At 36.8% G+C, this 22,483-nt stretch overlaps 1 protein-coding gene and 2 pseudogenes across 1 annotated transcript; all 3 read right to left on the minus strand.

The window, feature by feature from the left end:
• Positions 1-175: 175 nt before the first annotated feature.
• Positions 176-8,009, minus strand: LOC120161488 (annotated as a pseudogene).
• A 1,314-nt stretch (positions 8,010-9,323) lies between these two features.
• Positions 9,324-16,853, minus strand: LOC120161407 (annotated as a pseudogene).
• Positions 16,854-17,961: 1,108 nt separating this feature from the next.
• On the minus strand, positions 17,962-21,725 carry LOC120162137 (probable linoleate 9S-lipoxygenase 5). Its single transcript, XM_039172316.1, has 8 exons — positions 21,518-21,725; positions 20,747-21,039; positions 20,417-20,657; positions 19,984-20,325; positions 19,772-19,857; positions 19,262-19,674; positions 18,908-19,171; positions 17,962-18,818 (listed from the first exon to the last, which is right to left on the minus strand). Exons 1-8 carry the CDS (start codon positions 21,708-21,710, stop codon positions 18,065-18,067), a joined length of 2,586 nt encoding a protein of 861 aa, XP_039028247.1. The 5' UTR covers positions 21,711-21,725; the 3' UTR covers positions 17,962-18,064.
• Between the last annotated feature and the right edge of the window lie 758 nt (positions 21,726-22,483).

A 22,483-nucleotide genomic window follows, 5' to 3' on the forward strand; every position in this document is an offset into this window, starting at 1 on the left:
GACGTAAATGGACAATGAAAGATACAAAAATGAACACAAGTATCAGGAAATCTTCTCCTACTTACGACTGCTCCATGCTTCGTATAGGTTTACCCTCCTCGACTCTTATCGGTTTACCAGTGCCATCTTGACTCAATCATATAGGCATATGCATAACTGCTCAACCCTTCCTTTATCATAGATGTTCGAGGCATCCACGGATATGGACTGGCAAAATATCAGTAAATGAATACATCAGTTCGTTTCTGGTAAGAACTTCATGATGTTGACCGATCCTGTAAAATATTAGTGAGTCACTTGAGGAGGTTGGTTCATAATATCTTTAGAAGAAATAAATGAACCATCTTGGTCTTTTCCTTCATTGGCATCTGCAGTTTTAACAGCAACGTTTGCATGCTTTGACTCTACTGCGTGCCCTTTGGGAAGGACTCGAAAATTGGATTGCTGGTGCTTGAACGTCTCTCATTCTCTGCGTCTTCTTCATGTTGAAGAACCCACTCTCAAGAGCTTCCAACACTCGTGGTCAGTGGTCTACTTCTTTTGCTTTGCCTCCGGGGATTCACAATAGCTTGCTGCTCTTCCGCATAGACATTAGTAGCGGTTTTCAACAAATCAGCATACTATTCACAATGATGAATTGGCTGCCATCAGCTTTGGCGCATCCTGGTTCATCATTCCGGGAGTCCTGTGGAAACAGGGGAGGGTCTGAACCAATTGATGACAGGGATGGAAGCTTCTCATTACTCCCTCGAGAAGTCTCTGTGCATTCTGAACTGCCTTCAGCAGAAGAGCTAAGAAATAATACTTCCTCTTGGAAATGACTCACATGGAGAACACCATTGCTGCCTTCTTCTTGAGAATTTGAGGCACGACATACCCCCATTTGCTCATTAATGCCACCAGAAAACTTCTCGGTCACATGGCTTTCCTTTGTCTCGGTACAAGCATTTAATCTTTGTCTCTTCATCGGAGAAATTAAATTAATTGGATTTCTAGAGTTATTCTCAGCAATATCACTCCCCTCCAACATAGCACAAGCAGTTAATTTTTTTCGTTTCGTTGGAGAAGCTATGTTAATAGACACAGTAGCTAAATTCTCGGTCAGGCAGCTTTCCTCTTTGTTAATACAAGCAGTTAACTTCTTTCATTTTTCCGGGGTGACCAAGCTAACAGAAGGACTTGATTTAGCTCTTCGACTGAAATGGTGCTTTATTATCCTCTTTGACCTGGCATCTTCTGATGTATCGGTCTTCTTCTGTTGGTATATCGACAAATTCTGGACTGTGGTACACGAGTTCTTCAGATCTTGATTTGAAATGTCATTTTCATAGTCACCTCCACCTTTCATAACATTATCTGCAGCAATTGGCTCACTACTAGGTTTTGTATCAGTGGCAACTGGACCTTGACTATGTAGTCTTTCTGCAGTTTTTCGCTCATGCTCATCAGAAGAACCATCAGTTAAATTATCGTCATTTCCACCGGAAAAAACTATTAATTTCAGAAGAAATTTCAACCTTAAACGGTAAATATTTGAGTTCTCTAACCCGGGATGATTTTCCTCCCTGTAGCAAACTGGTACCCACAATGGTAAATTTTATGTGCCGTGCAGTAGAGCTAGCCATTATACCCTCACGATGGGCAGCATTTTTAACACATTTATCACCTTTTGACAGCAAATGATTAGCATTTACCTTCCCCGAATCTAGAGCATCCTTGTGAATTGGTTTCGAAGTAAACGTCAAATCAATTGGTGAATATCTCAGTTCTCTCATCTTGGATGCTTTTCCTCCATGTATCAAACTGGAATCAACAACCTTGAACTTAATAAGGTTAGAACTGTAAATAGAGACTCGGGGTTTGAGATAGTGAGGCTTATTATAGGCAGGGTCATCTTGTTCCGATGACTCCTCAGTAATGCACCCATTTTCTTCATTGCAGCTCCTCCTACAATTTCCTTCAGAATCAAACTCAGTAAGTGTTGGTTCAGATGCAACTTTACTCAAAACATCACTAACAGAATCAAAGTAATGATTTCCTTTAACCAGTTTCTTTCTCGAGAACTTCTTCACTCCCGGAATAAGGAAAACTAGATAATGTTTGGAACTGACAGAGCATTGATTTTTAGGCTGCTCAGAATGCCACCCTCGTGCAAGCAAACGTGGCCAAACAGTTTCCCAGAAGATATCGTTGCAACGAGCTTTGCTTAATCGAAAGCCTCCGGTTAAGAATCTGATGATATCACTAGATGTAAGAGATGAGCAAGCCTTCCTGTTAAAAGTTTCAAAGTTTGGCAACCAACTTTGGAAAATGTTTTTTTCAAAGTTTGGTAAATGTTTTTTTGAAAAATATTTTTCAAAGTTTGGTAAAATTTTGGTAGATGTTTGTTGAAAATAGGAATGGGTAAATTCACTTTAGTCATTGCACTTTAGGGTATTTTCAAAGATTAGTCCCTAAGTTTCTACTATAAATACCCTTACCCATTTAGCTTCAAAATCATCCCAAAACTTTTCTTTCTTCCTATACTAGAGAGCTTTCTTGTGAGTAGTGAGTGTTTTGTAAACACCTGTAAATTTTCTCTCTTAGTAAAAGATCTGCAGCAGCCCGGAGACGTAAGCACAATTGGCTGAACTCCGTTATCAATTTTCGGGTATTATTTTTCCGCTTTTATTTCGCATTCTCACTAATCTGGTTATAGGGAAATTACTTGTACTCGGTTTATTTTCCTAACAACTGGTAATCAGAGCTTTTGGTTGTGAATTTTTTCAAATTTTCTGCGAGGTTACTATTGATTACTATTCACGTGAATAGTGAATTTCGTGAATAGTGAAATTCGATCGGCGATACGAGTTTGTCGACGGTGGTGTTCTAATACACGGTGATTCGCAAGAATTGTCGGAAACGATCCAAACGAAGCCAGATTCGAGTGGGAGCGATGGCTGCAGACGAAGGGAAGGTGAAAATTGAAAAGTTCGATGGTGTGGACTTTGGTTTTTGGAAGATGCAGATTGAAGATTTTTTGTACCAGAAAAATCTATATCAACCTCTCTCAGGAAAGCAACCAGAGGGCATGAAGGATGAAGATTGGGCTCTTCTCGACAGACAAGCCCTCGGAGTTATCCGACTGACGTTATCCCGCAATGTTGCTTTTAACATAGCAAAGGAAAAGACCACGGCGGGTCTTATGGCGGCTCTCTCCAGTATGTACGAGAAGCCATCGGCCTCAAACAAAGTTCATTTGATGAGGCGATTATTCAATTTGCGGATGGCGGAAGGGGCATCGGTGGCACAACACCTAAATGAACTCAACACAATCACAACCCAATTGAGTTCAGTGGAAATTGAGTTCGATGATGAAGTTCGAGCTTTAATTCTCTTATCATCTCTACCAGACAGTTGGAATGCTACTGTTACAGCAGTCAGCAGTTCGTCGGGAAACAGCAAATTAAAATTCGACGATGTTCGGGATCTGGTATTGAGTGAAGAAATTCGACGAAGAGAATCGGGTGAAGCATCAACCTCCTCAGCCTTGCACACTGAGTCTAGAGGGAGAACTTCAGAAAGAAATTCAAATCGTGGAAGATCAAAATCCAGAAGGGGCAAATCAAGAACAGGAAATAAAGATTTTACCTGTTATAATTGCGGCAAGAAGGGTCACTTCAAAAGAGATTGCCGAGCACCGAAGAAAAATACCGGTGCACAGGAATCTGCCAACATGACGGAGGAGACAGGTGATGCCATGATTTTAAGCGTCAACAGTCCGATTGAATCATGGATCTTGGATTCAGGGGCATCTTTTCACTCCACCCCATGCCGAGAAATCATGGAGAACTATGTCAGTGGTGATTTTGGGAAGGTTCATCTAGCTGATGATGAAACCTTGAAGATCGTCGGAAAAGGAGACATCCGACTAAAGCTGCCAAACCAGACCACCTGGAAGCTAACAGGAGTGAGACATATTCCTAGCCTCAAAAGAAATCTGATTTCTGTTGGGCAGCTTGATGGAGAAGGATATAGTACAACTTTTTCAGGCTGTGAATGGAAGATTACCAAAGGAGCACTCGTCATTGCTCGTGGTAAGAAGACTGGTACTCTCTATGTAACTTCCAATTTAGAGAATATCATTGCAGTAGCAGATGCTGATGGAAAATCAAACCTATGGCACCAAAGGCTCGGCCATATGAGCGAGAAAGGAATGAAGATACTTCTGTCAAAAGGGAAGCTGCCGGATCTAAAGAATGTAGATATCGGACTATGCGAGGATTGCATCTTTGGAAAACAAAAGAAAGTCAGTTTTACAAAGATTGGCAAGACTCCCAAGGCAGAAAGGTTAGAATTGGTTCATACTGATGTATGGGGACCATCCCCTGTTCCATCTCTTGCAGGCTCACTATATTATGTCACCTTCATCGATGATTCAACAAGGAAGGTGTGGGTTTATTTTCTGAAGAAGAAATCAGAAGTCTTTGATACCTTCAGAAAATGGAAGGCCATGGTGGAAAATGAGACTGGTTTGAAAGTCAAGCGGTTGAGGTCTGACAATGGAGGAGAGTACAGAGACAGTAGTTTCAGAGATTTCTGCGCAAACAATGGGATCAAGATGGAGACAACAGTTCCCATAACACCGCAGCAGAATGGCGTAGCAGAGCGCATGAACAGAACTCTGAATGAACGTGCCAGAAGCATGAGGATACATGCCGGATTGCCCAAATTTCTATGGGCTGAAGCTATCAACACTGCAGCTTACCTGATCAACCGTGGGCCCTCAGTTCCTTTGGATGGCGGAATACCAGAGGAAGCTTGGAGCAAGAAAGAAATAAACCTTTCACACTTAAGAGTGTTTGGTTGTATTTCTTATGTACACATAAACTCTGCTGAAAGAAGTAAACTTGATGCCAAGTCCAACAAATGCGTCTTTGTTGGTTACGGTGGTGATGAGTTCGGTTACCGGTTTTGGGACTACGAAAATCGAAAGATCATCAGAAGCAGAGACGTCATTTTCAATGAAAATGTGATGTACAAAGATAGGTCAACCGCAGAATCAAGTAATACCGAAGCTGAAACAAAGGAATTTGCTGAGTTCGAGGATATTTCTGGAAATGATGTTCAGATCAATCCTGAAGCAGTTCAAGAAGAACCACACACACCAGAACTGAGACGCTCCTCCAGAATTCCTAAACCAACCCAACGGTATTCGCCTTCTTTGCACTATTTGTTGCTGACTGACAATGGTGAACCAGAGTGCTATGATGAAGCAATGCAGGTGGAGGATTCAGTCAAGTGGGAGTCTTCCATGAAAGATGAGATGGACTCGCTTATGTCAAATCAGACGTGGGAATTAGCTGAATTACCACCAGGCAAGAAAGCGCTCCATAACAAGTGGATTTACAGGATCAAAGAAGAACATGATGGGAGAAAACGCTACAAAGCAAGATTGGTTGTCAAAGGTTTTCAGCAAAAAGAAGGTATTGACTACAATGAAATTTTCTCTCCAGTCGTAAAACTGTCTACAATCAGACTGGTGTTGAAAATTGTAGCTGCGGAGAATTTACATCTCGAGCAGTTAGATGTAAAGACAGCTTTCCTTCATGGTGATTTGGAGGAAGAAATCTATATGAGGCAGCCAGAAGGCTTCATAGAGGCAGACAAGAAAAACCTGGTATGCAGGTTGAAGAAGAGCTTGTATGGTTTAAAACAAGCTCCTAGACAGTGGTACAAGAAGTTCGATAGCTTCATGAGTAGCAGTGGTTTTATCAGATGCCAAGCAGATCATTGTTGCTACATCAAGAGGTTCGACAACAGCTTCATTATTTTATTATTGTACGTTGATGACATGCTCGTTGCAGGCTCAGACATGCAAGAGATTATACACTTGAAGCAAAAATTGTCGAAGCAGTTTGCTATGAAGGATCTGGGCGCTGCAAAGCAGATTCTTGGGATGAGGATCAAGAGAGACACAAAGTCGGGGACTTTGATGTTATCACAGGCTGAGTACATCAACAAAGTACTCTCCAGGTTCAACATGCAAGATGCTAAACCAGTAAGTACACCTTTAGGTGTTCATTTCAGACTCTCCAAAGACCAATCACCAAAGACGGAGGAAGAACGTGCACACATGGTGAAGGTGACGTATGCCTCAGCAATTGGAAGTCTGATGTATGCCATGGTTTGTACCAGACCAGATATTGCTCATGCAGTGGGAGCTGTTAGCAGGTACATGAATAATCCGGGCAAGGTACACTGGGAAGCAGTCAAATGGATCCTCAGATATCTTCGGGGTACCACAAATAAAGCACTTTGTTTCAAAGGTGGAGATATGATACTGACAGGCTATGTAGATGCTGACTTAGCCGGAAATGTCGATATCAGAAGGAGCACTACAGGGTATGTCTATACTCTAGGAGGAACTGCAGTGAGTTGGGTTTCTCAACTACAGAAGATAGTTGCTCTCTCCACAACTGAAGCAGAATATGTCGCTGTTACGGAAGCCAGCAAGGAGATGGTTTGGCTCCAAAGTTTCTTGGAAGAGTTAGGCAAGAAACAAGAAAACAATATCTTGTATTGCGACAGTCAAAGTGCTATCCATCTAGCAAAGAATCCGTCTTTTCATTCCAGGACAAAGCACATACAATTGAGATATCATTTTATCCGGTCTCTTCTGGAAGATGGGATTTTGAAACTTGAAAAGATTAGTGGAGCTCAAAATCCGGCAGACATGTTGACAAAGACGGTGACTACGGACAAACTGAAGTTGTGTTCAACTTCAGTTGGCATGCTAGAATAACAAGACCAGACATGCTGCTGCATTGATCGAGGTGTGAAGACATATTAAAATCAGTCTTCAAGTGGGAGATTGTTAAAAGTTTCAAAGTTTGGCAACCAACTTTGGAAAATGTTTTTTTCAAAGTTTGGTAAATGTTTCTTTGAAAAATATTTTTCAAAGTTTGGTAAAATTTTGGTAGATGTTTGTTGAAAATAGGAATGGGTAAATTCACTTTAGTCATTGCACTTTAGGGTATTTTCAAAGATTAGTCCCTAAGTTTCTACTATAAATACCCTTACCCATTTAGCTTCAAAATCATCCCAAAACATTTCTTTCTTCCTATACTAGAGAGCTTTCTTGTGAGTAGTGAGTGTTTTGTAAACACCTGTAAATTTTCTCTCTTAGTAAAAGATCTGCAGCAGCCCGGAGACGTAAGCACAATTGGCTGAACTCCGTTATCAATTTTCGGGTATTATTTTTCCGCTTTTATTTCGCATTCTCACTAATCTGGTTATAGGGAAATTACTTGTACTCGGTTTATTTTCCTAACACTTCCCAGACGGTATTTCAGGGGAAACTTAGTCAGCCTCGGAGGCTCCATGGCCAGGCCTGTAAGGTCTGGCTTCCCCTTACCAATGCCTACAGCTTCTACAAGTGCAGATATGCCAACACTAGTCTTCAAACAGGAGACATAATTTTCAAGCGGAGTTTTCCCCTCTAAAAATGACTTTGATACCTGCCAATAGACGATGAGTCTGAGAATCTTATATTCATGGTAAAACATATTGGAAAGCTAACATGAAAAATCAAAGTCTGACATCAATAAACAGCAAAACACATTGAGCTTCTTTCTAAATGAAATTTTAGTGATAAATCGGGTTACCTCCAGAAAATTATTTTGTAATTCATCCGGAAGATGGGCAAGCAAACGAGATAACAATTCCTGTTGCCTCCATCCAGTAAAGATTTTCCGTCCGTATATATTTTTTCGACGACTTCTCTTTCTGCCATCTGACCGCCTATGATATGCATCAGACCTATAAAATGCCCCATAATAAAATGACAATATATCCCCCATGTCCTTGTTCTCGATTAATCGTTTTATCTGCCCAAAATTCTTCCCGAATATATACAAACCAAGAAGAAAACCATCCACTTCTGCATTGCTCCAGGAATCACCTTCTACGCCAGGAACTAGAGAGTTTTCAACTTCGAAAGGTCGAAATAAATTGGTTTTACTTGTCATAATCATAAGCAAGATTCTGATATGATCCTAAAGGAACATATAACAAGACCAAAGCAAAAAAAAAAAAGAAACGATATTTAAACAATACACTTAACCTTCCCCAGGGAAAGAACAAAAGGCTTTGAAACGTTAAAAGTAAACGTGAAAGAAGTAACCTGGGCAAATGGGTAGTTATGTTTTGCACTGATCCATAGCTATTTTGAATCAAAATATGTATATACATCGGAAAATAACACAAACATAAACAGGAAAAACTAAACAAAAGAAACAAGCGGTTGGTCTATTAGTTTTGAAACTAACATCTCTTATACAAAAAAAGGTAAATATATATACAGAATATTGAAGAGTTTAAGACAATACCTGGGTTGAAGAGATATTAAGGCTTTGTTTTGTTTTGTTTCACATTGAGTGGTGAAAGAGAATAAATCAAAGTGTATTTGTATCTATAGTGTGTTGGTGGTTGTTTACAAAGATAGCGAGAGACGGTCGAGGAGGTAGAGAAAAGTGTTGTTCTTACATAGCTTTTACTGCAATTTAAAAATAAATATTTTAAAAAATAAAATTTGAAGTACTATATAAATCAAGTGACCTTAATAAAAACAATAATCAAAGATTTGTTGTTATCCTTGAACACTATATATATAAAGATATACATAAATTTATTCTAATTCAATTCATTTAATTCATATATATATGTTTTATGATTGAACCAAATTAACCATGTTAGTTTATAAATTTACTAGTTTTTATTTTAATCTTTTTAATAGTGCAGTTCTATAAAATTATATCATATTATTAAAATGTTAAAATTTAAATTTTAAATTTAAAAAAAAAATTATTAAATTAATAAAAAAATGTCAAATTCAAATTTAGACTCTAAAGTGTAATTATATAAAAAATGTAACTACTAACATAGTAATTACACATTCACATAATCATAGAAAAAATTAAATTATTTAGATACATGTAATTAACAGAGTACAATTACATATTCATTTTTTATGTCATTTTTAATTGTACAAAATATATTATAGTTATGTTTATATTTTAAAATCACTCGTGTAATTACACTTTTTTAAATTAAGCCTTTATCATTTTTTGTGGTATTATCGGTACCGCCATGGAAATGCAGGTTGAGAATTGGTGTAGAGTTAGCAAATGAGGTGGGCATACATTCACACTGCATTTTATAGACCAGTAGAGTCCATGGTGACATTAAAAGCTCAATTATCACGTTGGATTCCAAAAATGTCCCCAAACTCATCCACTTTGGACTATGTATTTCTATTCCTCCAGGGGAATCACAGCAGAAGAATGAAATAAATGTCAAAACTTTATCAGAAAAAAATGAATAGATTCCAACATATTTACAAGAAAACAAAGCATCGTATTGGATTCATTATTCATGTTGGTATCAAAGCTAATATTTGAGACTTAATTCTCCCCATACACCTTTGTATCTCTCGGTAAACCCGCATGTTCTCGGTAGACCATGGATGCAAGCTTGTAACAGCTGAATCGATAATTTGGGCCGCATCGGCCGGAGGATATTGTTGCTCTGTACACGTCTGTGTGCCATAAGAAAAAAGAAGAAAAAAGAAGAAGAGAGATTCAGCACAAGATTGCAACCAAGGTGCAGGTAAGTACGTTCTAGCTCATCAAGCTGGTCAAGAGTAGATATCATATCAGAAAAAAAAATTATGGGTTACCTGTATCATAAGCAAAGTAGCAACACATGATGTGATAAGCTCAGAAGGAACTTGCTCGTAGTTTAGAGATAATCCGGAAACCAAGTGTTTTTGATAACTGATACTGCCATTCTCTGGCTCAGTTGACTTAATCAAAGGCATCCCAATGTCAGGTGTAAATTGCGGTTTATCTATGGAGTCCAAAGCTTCTACAATCCTCATAAATGCATTTTCATCATCCTTCGTACATGACATGGCCTGAATGATAGTGCATAATAAGGGGCATTAAACCATAAGCTCTGATTTTAAGTAAATATATAATCAAGGGAGAAAATACTTGTATCTTAACAGCGACATGCACCATGAAACCCCCTTTTAGTCTTGAGCCTTTGACAATTTCACCCACAACAGAATCTGATTCTTGTGAAACAAGAGAACTGTCAATAGAACTTGCCAAGCCACATATGAAATTGGAATTAGGTGGGGGTTTCTGCTGTAGTGATATTGGATTTGCAGGGTAAGAATTATGTTGTGTCAAGTTATGTAAAGCAGAAGAAACCTGCATGGAAAATGATCAATTCTAAGTTATCGAAGAAGGTATCTAGAAATCAAAGAAGAGAATAAATCACTTCTACATCAATTCATGGAAGCCACATGCCTGGCCATTGGCTTCCTTTAGCCGTACAAGTACCGTTGCAATATGCTTCTTAAAAAGCTCAGAACCTTTTAAACAGCTTCCCCCATTTCTGTTTTCCAATATGTCGTCGTTTGTCTTTCTGAGCTCCATCAATATAGCTTCCTGAAGTGTATATACACTATATATGAAAAAGATCGGCTATACTAACACGATTCTACTAAACTTTGAAACCAGTAACACAAGTTAACACAAACAGCATGAACATAATTTAAAAAAAAATGTATGTACTTCTGGATTTACAGTAAAGTTGATTGAATATAGCATCTAAAACCACCAAAGAGGTCAAACCAGTAATGTCAAAATTATATACACAATTAAGTCTATCAAATAGTGGAATAACCTTTTTGTCCAGAGCACGGTTCAATTCAGACATAACCTGTATATCAGCTTCCCTCCCTTGGATATGTGCCATGGTAAGGGGTTGATCATTGGCTGTTTGATGTTCACTAACGACATTACGATCAGCTGTCTTAGCATTCAAAATGTTACGGATTGCATCCACCTGGACAAGACATAAGTATATTGCATCGGTTACTAGTAAGTATTTAACATAAGGGTACTTAAATTCTAATCTAGAACCAATTATAACTCCCAGAATATTTTATCAAAAGAGAGAATTTGGAAGATACGCAGAGAGGAAGCAAAAGAAGAAGCAAACAGCTCTTGAATGTGACATGTTAACTCCAAATATGCCAAACATTTCTCAAGTTACAAAATATATATAGAACAACGGATACATTTGAACCCTAGGAAAAGAAGTTTAACAGGCCAAAGCATCCTCAGCTAATGTTTGCAATTCTAGGTATCCTAACCTTTATTGGATTGACCAACATGTTTGAAGGGAAGGTTGCATTCTCTGGATGCACACTTGGAGTGTATACCCCAGACCGACCAAAATCTGAATGTCCATTCACTTGAAACTCATTGGGTGTCATGGGGAATTTATCAAAAGCAAGATTTTGCTTCCTAAGAGTTTCCGGAAAATTTTCCAATGGATATAATGGCATACAATCAATATCCTGCAATAATAGTCTATGTGACTTCCAGAATGAACAGAAGATGAATGAACTGAAATGCCTATATTGAAAAATGCAATTACCATGACAAGTTCAACTCCGAGTTTGGGACTATAAAACTGGACCCTGCAACTGTCATGCTCCACACCAAGTACTTTTCCATCATTAACTTCCCTTGTTTTGTGATGAATAGCAATTACTTCTTGTCCAACTGATAAAGGATGTGCCAAATCTGTTGGAAGTCCTTCTGTAGTGCCAATGCGAAGTTGAGTACAATGCTGTCTCACAGACTCTCGATACTGTTTAAGTTTTTCCCTCTCTTGATATAAAAACCGTTCAGAAAACCTCCGAGGTTTTCCAAGGGAGCTGTAATAACAAGCAATTGCATTGTAAAATCAATTTTTTTTTCAAATTTCTTAAATATAGGGATAGTGACAAGCTAACCTTCTTATGACATTGACACCCCACTCAACACGAGTAAGCCGTGGAATGTGACCCAATCCAACATGATTTAAGTACTCCATGAACTCCTTTTTAGCAAACCAAGTGTAATCAACAGCACTGTAAAACCATTCAAAAGAGCACCATCTTCTTGCCAGACTAGATGATAAGCAGGAAGAGAGGTTTTCCTGGAATTCAAAAACATTTATAATTTATGCTAAAAACGAGGAACTCTTTTTCTGAAGGGAAATGGAGGAATATTAGATTCTACCTTCGGTCTGTCTTGTGACAGAGAGTGCTTGTTTGGTTGATTTTCTAAGGTGTACTTGATAGAATTTATATCACTTGAAACTAACGCTCTCTTCAGGCTCATTTTACGTCTACTTTGATGTTTCTTTGGTAAGCTAACAAGTTTACGTTCTGCAGGAACTTGTAAAGTTGACACCATTGGATCAGTTTCAGCAATTTTTAGATCATTATTAGTGGGGGAATCCTCTGGCACTCTGAATGATTTCCATTGTCTCGATTGAACAGAAGATTCACCGCCGCATTTACCTTTATTGAGACTTTTGTTCACTTCTTCAGCTATGTCCTACAAGACATAAAAACAGCATCAGCCCAGGAGAGAATGCATATTATTAAAATAATATGGTAGTGATTTGCTGTCTTACATTAAACTAGCAAATAGAAGGCTAAAAGATTCACCTACCTCATTATCAAAAGATTGTATGAAAGGAGAATCAATTGGAGCTTCTGGATTTGAAATCTGCAGCTAGAACAAAAGATTGTCATGAAATCAAGATTAGAAGTACAACAAGCAAAATATTCAGTGGTTACCAGTGAAGTACTGAAGGATTTGCTTTTTCTTTTCTTTGAGTTATTGATAGGTTCTGTCTGTTGTTTTGGTTCAGAAACAACATTGTCAACCGTAACTGAATACCTCCCAACTTTTGATTTTCTAGAGGTACCATCTTCAGCTTCAGTGATTAAGTTGAGCACCTTTTCTTTTGGCCTTCGGTGCCTAGTTTTATCACTATGATGACCTACAGATGCAACTTCAGATGCACAGGACTCTCATCTGTTTCACATGTAGTTTTGTCCTCTTTCAATTTAGCAGATGACTCTAAGCAAACACAGAACAACGAAAGGAATGAGAATAATGTATTCTTCCAGCATGCATGAAGAAAACGGAACAGAAGAAATGTATAATGAGTAACTAGAGCAAGATAAGTGACAAGAAACCCTATATCATATATGACACTCAATCAGTAAAAACTGAAGTAGAGAAGCAATTGACACCTACCAGATTCTACTGTTGATGTTGGCAACATTGATGTAGACAATTTGGCTAATGTCAGAAGGAAGTTGAAGTTGAGCTCGTATGTAACTGAAAAAAGAAAGTTGCTTTGAACAATTAAGCAACACACTTTTGCATCCCCCCCCCAACTTTCTTTAGCTACTTTTTGTGCCTCATATAGGTAGAATTTCACATTATTCAATCCCAGATCCCAAGTTCATACTTCCCAAGACAATATTCTTGTTTTTCTTCCTCTGACTCCATGGTGAAAGTTTATTCTTTGCACGGGAAATCTCCATATCAACTTTTCCTTGGACGGTATCTGTAATTCCTTCTTCTGCACCACTATGTGCTTCTCCACTATCATCAGATAAATTGTTCATGATCTCATCAACTTTCACTTTCTTCCGGGAATTTTTTTTCCCTTTCGATGAACTTCACCTGTAGCAGCACCTTCCATACTCACCATGGGGCCTGCAACTCTTCTATAAGTTCCAATGACAGGTTCCTTGCCCCAAAACCTGAACGCCATCCGGCGTTCATAGGAAGAACTAGGATGCTTAGCCTTAGTTGTCTCTGATTCTAACAACTAATTACATATCGATAGAAAAAACAAACATAAAATTATTACATAGATAATGAAGGCAAGATGACCATAATGTTATAAATTCAGATCAGTGATTTTGTACCATATGATCATAGCTCTGAACAGGTGTAGATTTTCTGCATTCAGCTTTGGTGTAATGTTTTTGAGAAAACTGACGGAGCTTTCTCTTTGCAGTGCCCCACTCAAAGTCACTGCATTGACATGTTCATTATCATTATCATTATCATTAGCCTCTGACTTCTTAACTCTCTTTTTTGGTGGATCATAACTTTCGATGTCATCTCTCCTATATGAATATGAAACAGGGACCCGAGTCCTCCTCCTAACTGCATGAAGATTTACACCTAAAAGGAATTCAAACAAATAAGGACCTCAATCACAATTATGAAGATTATTATTGTAATAAACTCAGACAGCAGACAGCCATCAACAGTTCCTATGCTTACTAAACATTATATTAAGTTGACATTGTTAAGAAAATTATGATTCCACAGTCAAAACCAAATAATTTATCAAATTCCAATTAGTCCCATGGACACTGATGAACGTTCCTAGTTAGTGAATGGTCTTTATTGCTCTCTGAGCTAATGATGCTAATTTCAAACACTCGCTTACCAATAGATAGGCAACAGAACATGGATTGCCATAGAGGACATTAATGTAAATTAGACAGTCTTGATATACATATATATACATGAAAAGAAAGCTGCAACGTTAGCTTGTCAGTTATCAACCCAATGAGGAATCCTCCTAGTACAATTTTTGCCACATCAAAGCATCCACACATCATCATCTTATGTAATCGAACAAACAAGTAAAGATTATGTTTCCTCTTTTATTGCCATTTTGGAGACTGAAAGATCATTTATGGTACCATTTATTTACTTCTTCCCCTTCCAGTCAATAACATTTCTTCCTGATATTATTATACCTCTCATCTATGTGACAGATAAAAAAAACTTCAAGCACCATGCTTTGATTTGCTTCCCACATATATTTGGACAATTTCAACTACTTTAACTTCCCTTTTTCAGTCTCTCAGTTGCATCCATTGCAAAATGAGAGATAAAACTATGGGATGTAAAAATTACAGAGACTTGTGATTAATAAAGGAATCAAATTGAAGAATAACCATAGATGGCTGCTATTGAATGCTAACAAGAGCAATGGATCTTACCATTAAATCCTATTCCTTCCAACAAAGGCAAGCATCCCTGACTAGATGCAACTGATTGGGGCAGGAAAAATCCTCTTTTGAGGAATCACAATGAGCCTTTACCCGCTTGTGCTTTTGAGCTTGTCGAGGTATTTTAGAAGGCTCATTGTTCTCTCTTTCCACATCACTCCCTCCCTGTAAGTCGACATGGTACAAAAAGTTTCAACCCTTAACCAGTAGATAAGAGGAAGAACATTAAAAGTTCAATTTATTCTGCAAGCCTAAAATTGAACAGATATAGTTAGCAAAAATACAGTCTAAAAAGGAAGCAGCTCACTCCATAACAGAGAGAAATATGCTACTGGAAAAATAAAGCGCACTAAATAGCTTTCATTGATATCAACACTGGCTACAATTATCAGACTCTTACAGTTATTCAAAATGTTAAATCAAATCTCACCAGGACACTATAGTGATCAGTCATCATTGCTATAAGGCCAATCACAGAAGCTACTCCATCTGGCAAGGATAAATATGCCTGGAAATAAATACAGAAAGAACACATTAACTTAACTAATGGTATTTACAAACAAATATAGTCAAACTAAAGCAAGTCTCAGTTTTCATCCAGCAAATGAAGGCCGAGAATGCAACTGTATTCAATGTCCTTGAAGCACATGATTCCACATAACCTTTTGAATACTGTAGAAATGAAGACCAAATTCTTATCTGCATTAAATTATAGCAGTTCTAGTTGAGAAACCAGACTAAAGTTTAAAATAATAATAAGTTAACTAAGACCGAAGTTCCCTTATTTCTTTTTTCCATTTTAATATTTCAGAAACAAACATCATTAAACTCATAAGCATCCAAGGACAAGATTAAGAAACCAAAGATGAATTGGATAACTGAGTAGTGTTTAAAGCTACATCGAGACCTAAACATACCCGATTCATACTGTAAACGGCCTCCACCATTTCAGTTGATCTATTACGCACAACAGCAGACACCTAAACATGAGCAACAACAAATAAAAAAACATGTTGATTACGTAATTATGCTTATACAATTCCTATATCTATGACAGTTCTCAACGTATACCTTCTTCCAATCTTTCCCATATGCTCGGTAAACTTTATAAAACCGTTCGATCTCTGCCTTGCTCCATGGAGACCCTAACTTGTCAAATAGTTTCTTCTATAGCATAGAATACAAGGGTACATGCATCAAAACGATCCACAATTAGCATATGATGATGCCGAGTAAACAGAGTATTCGCCAAATAGCCAAAGAAAAGAAAATAATTTGATCTTTAATCAAATAATCAGTGAAAAATGACTTAAAACGCCTACCTGTGGGTTACTTTTTCTTGAATTTCCAGCTTCTTTAACAGGAGAGAGCTCATATTTACTTAAAACCGTTTGTTCACACTTTTAGATTTTCTTGTTGGGGCCATCAATGATTTTCTCTATCTGAAGCATTTCATCATAAAACATAAACTCTAAAAAGAAAAGGGGAAATTTGAAAAAAGATAGTGCAAATATAAAATCGATGTTAACAATTAAGAATGAACTTAAAAAACAGTTTTGATTTTTTTAAGAACCAACAGAAAGTAACAATGCAAAATCTCAAACGCACATTAAAATTTTTGATTCAGTATTGAAACACTTAAATTTTTACGTATTAAAAAGACAAGATTGCAAAAGAATGCTGCTCTAAAACCACCAAAAGGCAAAGCAAATTTGGCTTATTCCACAAAGTCACTTTGAAAACCGATTCAAACCCACTGAAGAACACCAAAAATACTTGTAAAAAGGAATTAAAATTTCAAACTTTAACAGAAAATCCCTTATCAAAATCGCAAAAGAAGAAGAAAAAAACCACAGTGGTGGTTTCAAAATTTTAACTTTTAAACCCTACTTCACAGATCAGAGACAATATCACTTACCAATTTTCGACCTCTTCCCTACTGAATCAATACATCTAAGAAATATAAAGTTCTCTAAACTTAGAGAAATTTTCAAAAAAGAAAAAGAAAACAGAATTTTGAGAGAGCGAATAGTGGCGTTGCCGCGAAACTTTAATATAAAGGTGGTTTGGCCAATGAGAATATTTTGTTTATTTTTAATTTATTTATTTTTTAAAATGGCCTTTTTTTTATTAATGGGATGCTGAATAGTTGTTAATCACCGTACACGTCGCAAGTGGAAGTACTGATAAGTGATCTGATGTTGACGATATATAGGTTTGAGTTCTGTGCGGATGATAATAGCAGATTAAGTTTGAAATCTTTCTAGGCTAATTTTCAAACAAGTCCCTACTTTCATTGGTAATTTCTTTTAGTTCCCCTTGAGGTTTTAAAAATTCCATTCTTTGGTTTAATTTGGTTAAATACGAAATTAAAATTTAATTAATTGATTTAGTTCTTGATTTTTCTTAAAAAAATTAGTTTTTTTAAGAGACACATAGGAAATCATATTATTAATGTTAAATTATCCGTTTTAAATTAAATTTCAAATGGTTTCAAACGACGAAAAATAACCAGCGTAAAATATCCACATGATAATGATTTTTTTATAAAGGAAATTCAAGTTTTTTTATTAAAATAAATTATATTTATTTATATTATAATTTATCATAAATGTTTATTTTAAAGACAAATCCACATGATAATGATCTAATTTATAAAGCAGCAACGTTGAAGGAAGAAAAAATAGTCACATTTTAAGATTAAATGTTTTTTTATATCTTATTTTAAAGTATAATATTTTTTATATTTTATTTAATCTTTAAATAAAATAATTAAAAAATATCTTTTTAAATTCAAAGAATTTTATATACAAATATATTATCACTCTAACTATAGTCATTTGTGGATTTAGTTTTAATAAATATAATACTTTAAATGCAATAATTAATTTAATTAATTTTCTTAAAATTCATCAAGTAATAATAATTTATCATTCATAATTTACTTTGTGTTGGAGTGTACAGGGAAACTACAATAACATGAAAGTTCTTACAGTGTTGTACAGACATCGGATGTCTGTAAAGTTTTATTTGTCGAAGTAATAACAAGGATTTATTTGTTTACAAACTGTATAATTAAATAAAATAACTTATTGGTCATCGTTAAAGGAATTTTGAAGATCATCAGATCGATACGCTATTTGGAATTCCCTTGCCTGTAAGTCCTCCTTCACTGGTTGGATACAACAACATGTATGGCACATTCACCGGACCGACACGGTTCTTCAACTGCTTATCGTTGTTCATCGATACAATCCGTTCCTCTATCCCCGAAAGCCTCTGTCCGAATTGCTCGAACGCTGCAAGCGGTGTTTCGTCCGACGTCCATTCGGTGCTGTCTCTTTGCCCCAGATAAACTTCGTCTGATGAATGCCTCGACAGGATTTCTATCAAGGAAATTCCGAGGAGCGTCTGCAGTTGAGCTGTTATTGTTTTCAAGAATACTTTGTCTGGGTTCGACTCGAGTTCAGCATATTCCGGAGTGCCTTCTTCAGGCATGAACCTACGGCTTATAGTTGGGCGGTTCGGAAGGTAGCCTGCATAAGGATATTGGCCGAAGTTAACCGCTGCATGGAGAGCCGAGGCCACCCATATGATAATGGTGCAAGACTCGATCAGGTCTTGTCGAGTCTGCATTTTAGGCCACCACGCCTCGTCTTTCTTGTCACCATGGCCCTTCTCTCGGACTTCTTTCCACCAGTCTTGAAGCTCAGGGTCTTGTCGAACCATTTCATCGGTCTTGTAGTAGAACGAACAATAATCCGTCACCCATTTTTCAATTGCAAACCAAATATTCAATCCATCAACAGCATACGGATAGTCATTTATCAGCAGGCGAAGACCATTTGGTGAACTCTCGTCATCAATGGCAACTCCTCTGAATCGAAAAGACGAAAACGTGTTATTTCCGCAACTGAAAATCTCTAAATACATTAAAAAAAAACTCAGTATCCGAGCTAAATGTACCTTTTCTTGAGCTCTCTAGGAAGTGCCTGGTCAACCAAATTCCAACTCTTATAGATCAGTGATGACATTTCCATTGCATATTTTGCAGGGAAAACTGTTATTTCCAGGACTCCACCTCCATTAATCAGAATCTGCCTAGCAAACGCATTGATATTCATCGTGTCGCGGAAGTGAGGGTGGAGAAGTTTATGAATCGGATGAACCACACTCAGCTGTCGATTTGTCGCGATCACGAATGGCTCCATTGTCGCATGAGTGTTCAACCTGTAAACAAATAAAAGACCGTGAGCATAAACATAAGTCCTCTAAAATCAAAGAAAATCGATATATGATCGCTAATTTGTATATCCATACCAATGGCTTATGAGTTGATGAACACCAGAGTCGTTTACAGCAACATAAGCTTTAGCCAACTGCCATATCGAACCTTCAACCCCATGTTCTGCAGGTGTGTAAACCTTGCTAACAGCACCGAGTTGGTCCCCATTAGGATGTGGCAAACTCAACTCAATCACCAATGGCTTCAAAGTCCCGTCATTATGTAAAAGCAAGATGGTTCGAGATGCGTAAGTCTTGGTCGTTGTAGAGTTTATCCTCCGCAGATACGGCATAAGTGAATCATGATGATCCAATATGAACAACCTGTTGGTTCTCAGAGCCTCTTCTATGGTGAGTCCCTCAAGGTTGTGCTCAATGTGTTCCTTGGATATGGCACTGTTTTGATTACCATATTCTTCAGGATTTAGATTGCTTGTTGGAGGAAATTCCTGAAATCAAAACATATCGAAAATGCAGTAAATTTGCAGAGTTTAACAGATTTCCATATAAAAGATGAGACCTGAAAGTTTGGTGCTTAAAGCTTACTTCGAGACGACGAATTATAACAGGGTTAACTCCGGCAAGCATCTCCCTGGCGAATTCGTCATCGGTCCTCCATGCAGTCTTACTGTCTGCTCAAATTCATTAGAAAAATCTATGTAAGAGGGGCATCGAACACGTTTAAAGATGGCGACGAAGTAGGACGGGTCCCATTTTTTATATTTAACTCTGAAATCAGTAATAGATTGAATGCAAACCTTGAATCACTTGAGGCACAGGGAATTTAAGAAGTTGTGCTCCATCAGTCCGGAAAATTTCTTTGAGCATTTCCAAGGGAATGTTGTCGATGATATTATCAAGCAAAGGTCCAGAAGGAAGCTTAACTCCGCCATAGTAGAGGTTAAGAACATCCTCTAACGAGTCGAATTCATTGTGAGTTTTATCAGTTAGATCCTGAAGCTCGGGTACAATGAATTGAACTATAGATTTCAGTGCATAAGCGAGAAAATCCGACATCTTCAAGTGTCCGAATCGTTCATCTCTCGGAACATATATGTTTAAGCTCATCAGCAGTGGTATCCTACTCTCGGTCTTGGGATCTGTTCAATTATTACAGCAACATTGTCAAAATCAAGATATTGTCTGTCTTGATAAGAACATCTAACTATATATATCATAACGGATCCTCACCTGTTTTTGATGAGGGTCTGCCTGTTCTTCCTCTACGAGGATACGGGTACATGGCGGATCCACCGAGAACCGGTCGGGCGTATTCGGGTCCCTTGTCGGGGTTCCCTAGATCATTATAATAAGCATAGTCATAGACACGATCCCATTCTTGAAGCTCTCCTTCGCCATTGCCTCTTAAGGCCTTCATATCTTGTTCTCTGTATTTACGCAATGGTTGAGGCATCTCATGCGGAAGATACGTCTAAGGAAAAGAAAAAAGAAACATTTTAAAATATGGTTTTAGCAAAGAAACACACTGAAATTCCACCCTTCGAGTATCGAAGAAATTACCTTGTTGGTGAAGAAAACTCTAGGTTGTTCATATTTCTTGTCGGGATAAACCCAAGAATTGCAGACAAAGTGAATCCGACCATGGCCTGGAACATGTTCGAGAGTAACAGTTTTGAGGTAGAACTCACTGTGATGATTGTTTCTAATCAGGACAGCTCCCGGTTTTCCGATTTCTTCATCAAAATCGAAGTTAACAATGAATTTAGATTCCCCGCCTGCCACGGCGGAAGTTTCTGTAGAGTTCCAGTCCTCCAAATATGCTGGTTTCCCCAGCTTTCCTTGTAACCCATTAGCTACAACAACAGAACAAATAAAACGCATAGTTTTTAGAATAATGTTTATTGAAATTTGTAAAAAATATATATATTTAAATTATAAAAAATGAATTTTGTCATTTATGTGAAAAATGAAAATATTTGTGTAATAGGATACTATTCCTATATATATATATATATAAAGTATTCAAATAAGTGGTCCAAGTATTGCCCAGTTGCTGGGAAAAAAGAAAAAAAAAACGTCTTTCACTTTTCATATAAACGACATCCTCAACAATATTATGATCTAAAGAGTCTTAAGATTTTGTTTTTTTAGCGGGGAAAACTACATTTTTCATAGAAGAATGTAATATGTGTGTATATATATATATATATATATGTATGTATGTATGTATAAAAGTGTGAAGAAAACATAAAAACTATAAATTAATAGCAATGGCAGCTTTTGATTTTGGGTTTAAGAGACATAAGGAATCGATTAAAAGTTAAAACTCACCAGCATCGTCATTTTCAGCACTAATGAGCTGAAACGAAACTCTTTTCCCCAGCAACTCGTGAAACCCATCAAGAAAAGATGCATGGAAATCATTGAAATCCAGAACATTTTTCTTCATCAAAACGACAGTGCCCCTGATTTTCTTCTTGCCATTGTCGTCGCCGGCGATGGCGTGGAGTAAATCGCTGAGCATCTTGAATAATAAACAGGATAAAACAATAAAGGAATACAGAATACTAGGCTGCGGTGGTGGAAGAATATGTTCGAAACTTTGGTTTAACTAATCGGATAAATGTAATGATTTTATTTTTCTTTTGAAAGAAGAGAATGTGAGGATTTGGGGTTTTGGAAGAGAATTTATAGGGAAAAAGGAAAAAGGAAAAAGGAAAAGTGAAAAGGGACGTGGACTTGACAGGGAAGCTTCGTTGGAGGGGAATTTCTGTTAAATTTCCCTTTTAAACAAAGGCCTTTTTTATAAATAAAATAAAATAAAAATCAATTAAATCACTTTTGTCTTTTAAGCTCGTCTTATTTGACATTCTCTCTTTGAAATCAACTCTCCAATGAAACCAGGTCTTCTTTCAACTGCCCACATATAAATTAATTAAAAATCATATTGATAATATAATGACAGATTTATAAATATTTTTAAAAATACACATATTTATATTAATAATATAAAATTTTGAATGAAATAATTACAAATAAAATTTTAAAATAGATATCATTATCAAAATTGATAATTAATCAAAGAAAGTTTTAATTTTTATATTCATCCTTAAAAAATATAGATCTACTAGAAATACTAATTAAATTAGATTTATTTTATATCATGATTTAGAAATTAAAATATATTTTTGGATTCTCACACCTTTTGGTAAAAGAAATTAATAGCAAATAATAATGGAAACAAAATTAACCATTTTATTGATAATCTTTCATTTTTACTACATATTTAATTTGATA

This window comes from Hibiscus syriacus, unplaced genomic scaffold (genome assembly GCF_006381635.1).
Source record: "Hibiscus syriacus cultivar Baekdansim isolate YM2019G1 unplaced genomic scaffold, ASM638163v2 tig00111402_pilon, whole genome shotgun sequence".
Classification (NCBI taxonomy): Eukaryota; Viridiplantae; Streptophyta; class Magnoliopsida; order Malvales; family Malvaceae; genus Hibiscus; species Hibiscus syriacus.

Excerpts from the sequence above, each read along its gene's own strand:
- LOC120162137 (XM_039172316.1), bottom strand. The coding sequence starts at position 21,710 with ATGCTCAGCGATTTACTCCACGCCATCGCCGGCGACGACAATGGCAAG. Across the intron at positions 21,040-21,517 it reads TGCTGAAAATGACGATGCTG|CTAATGGGTTACAAGGAAAG; the intron begins GTGAGTTTTAAC and ends CTGTTGTTGTAG. Across the intron at positions 18,819-18,907 it reads CCTAGAGAGCTCAAGAAAAG|AGGAGTTGCCATTGATGACG; the intron begins GTACATTTAGCT and ends TTTTCGATTCAG.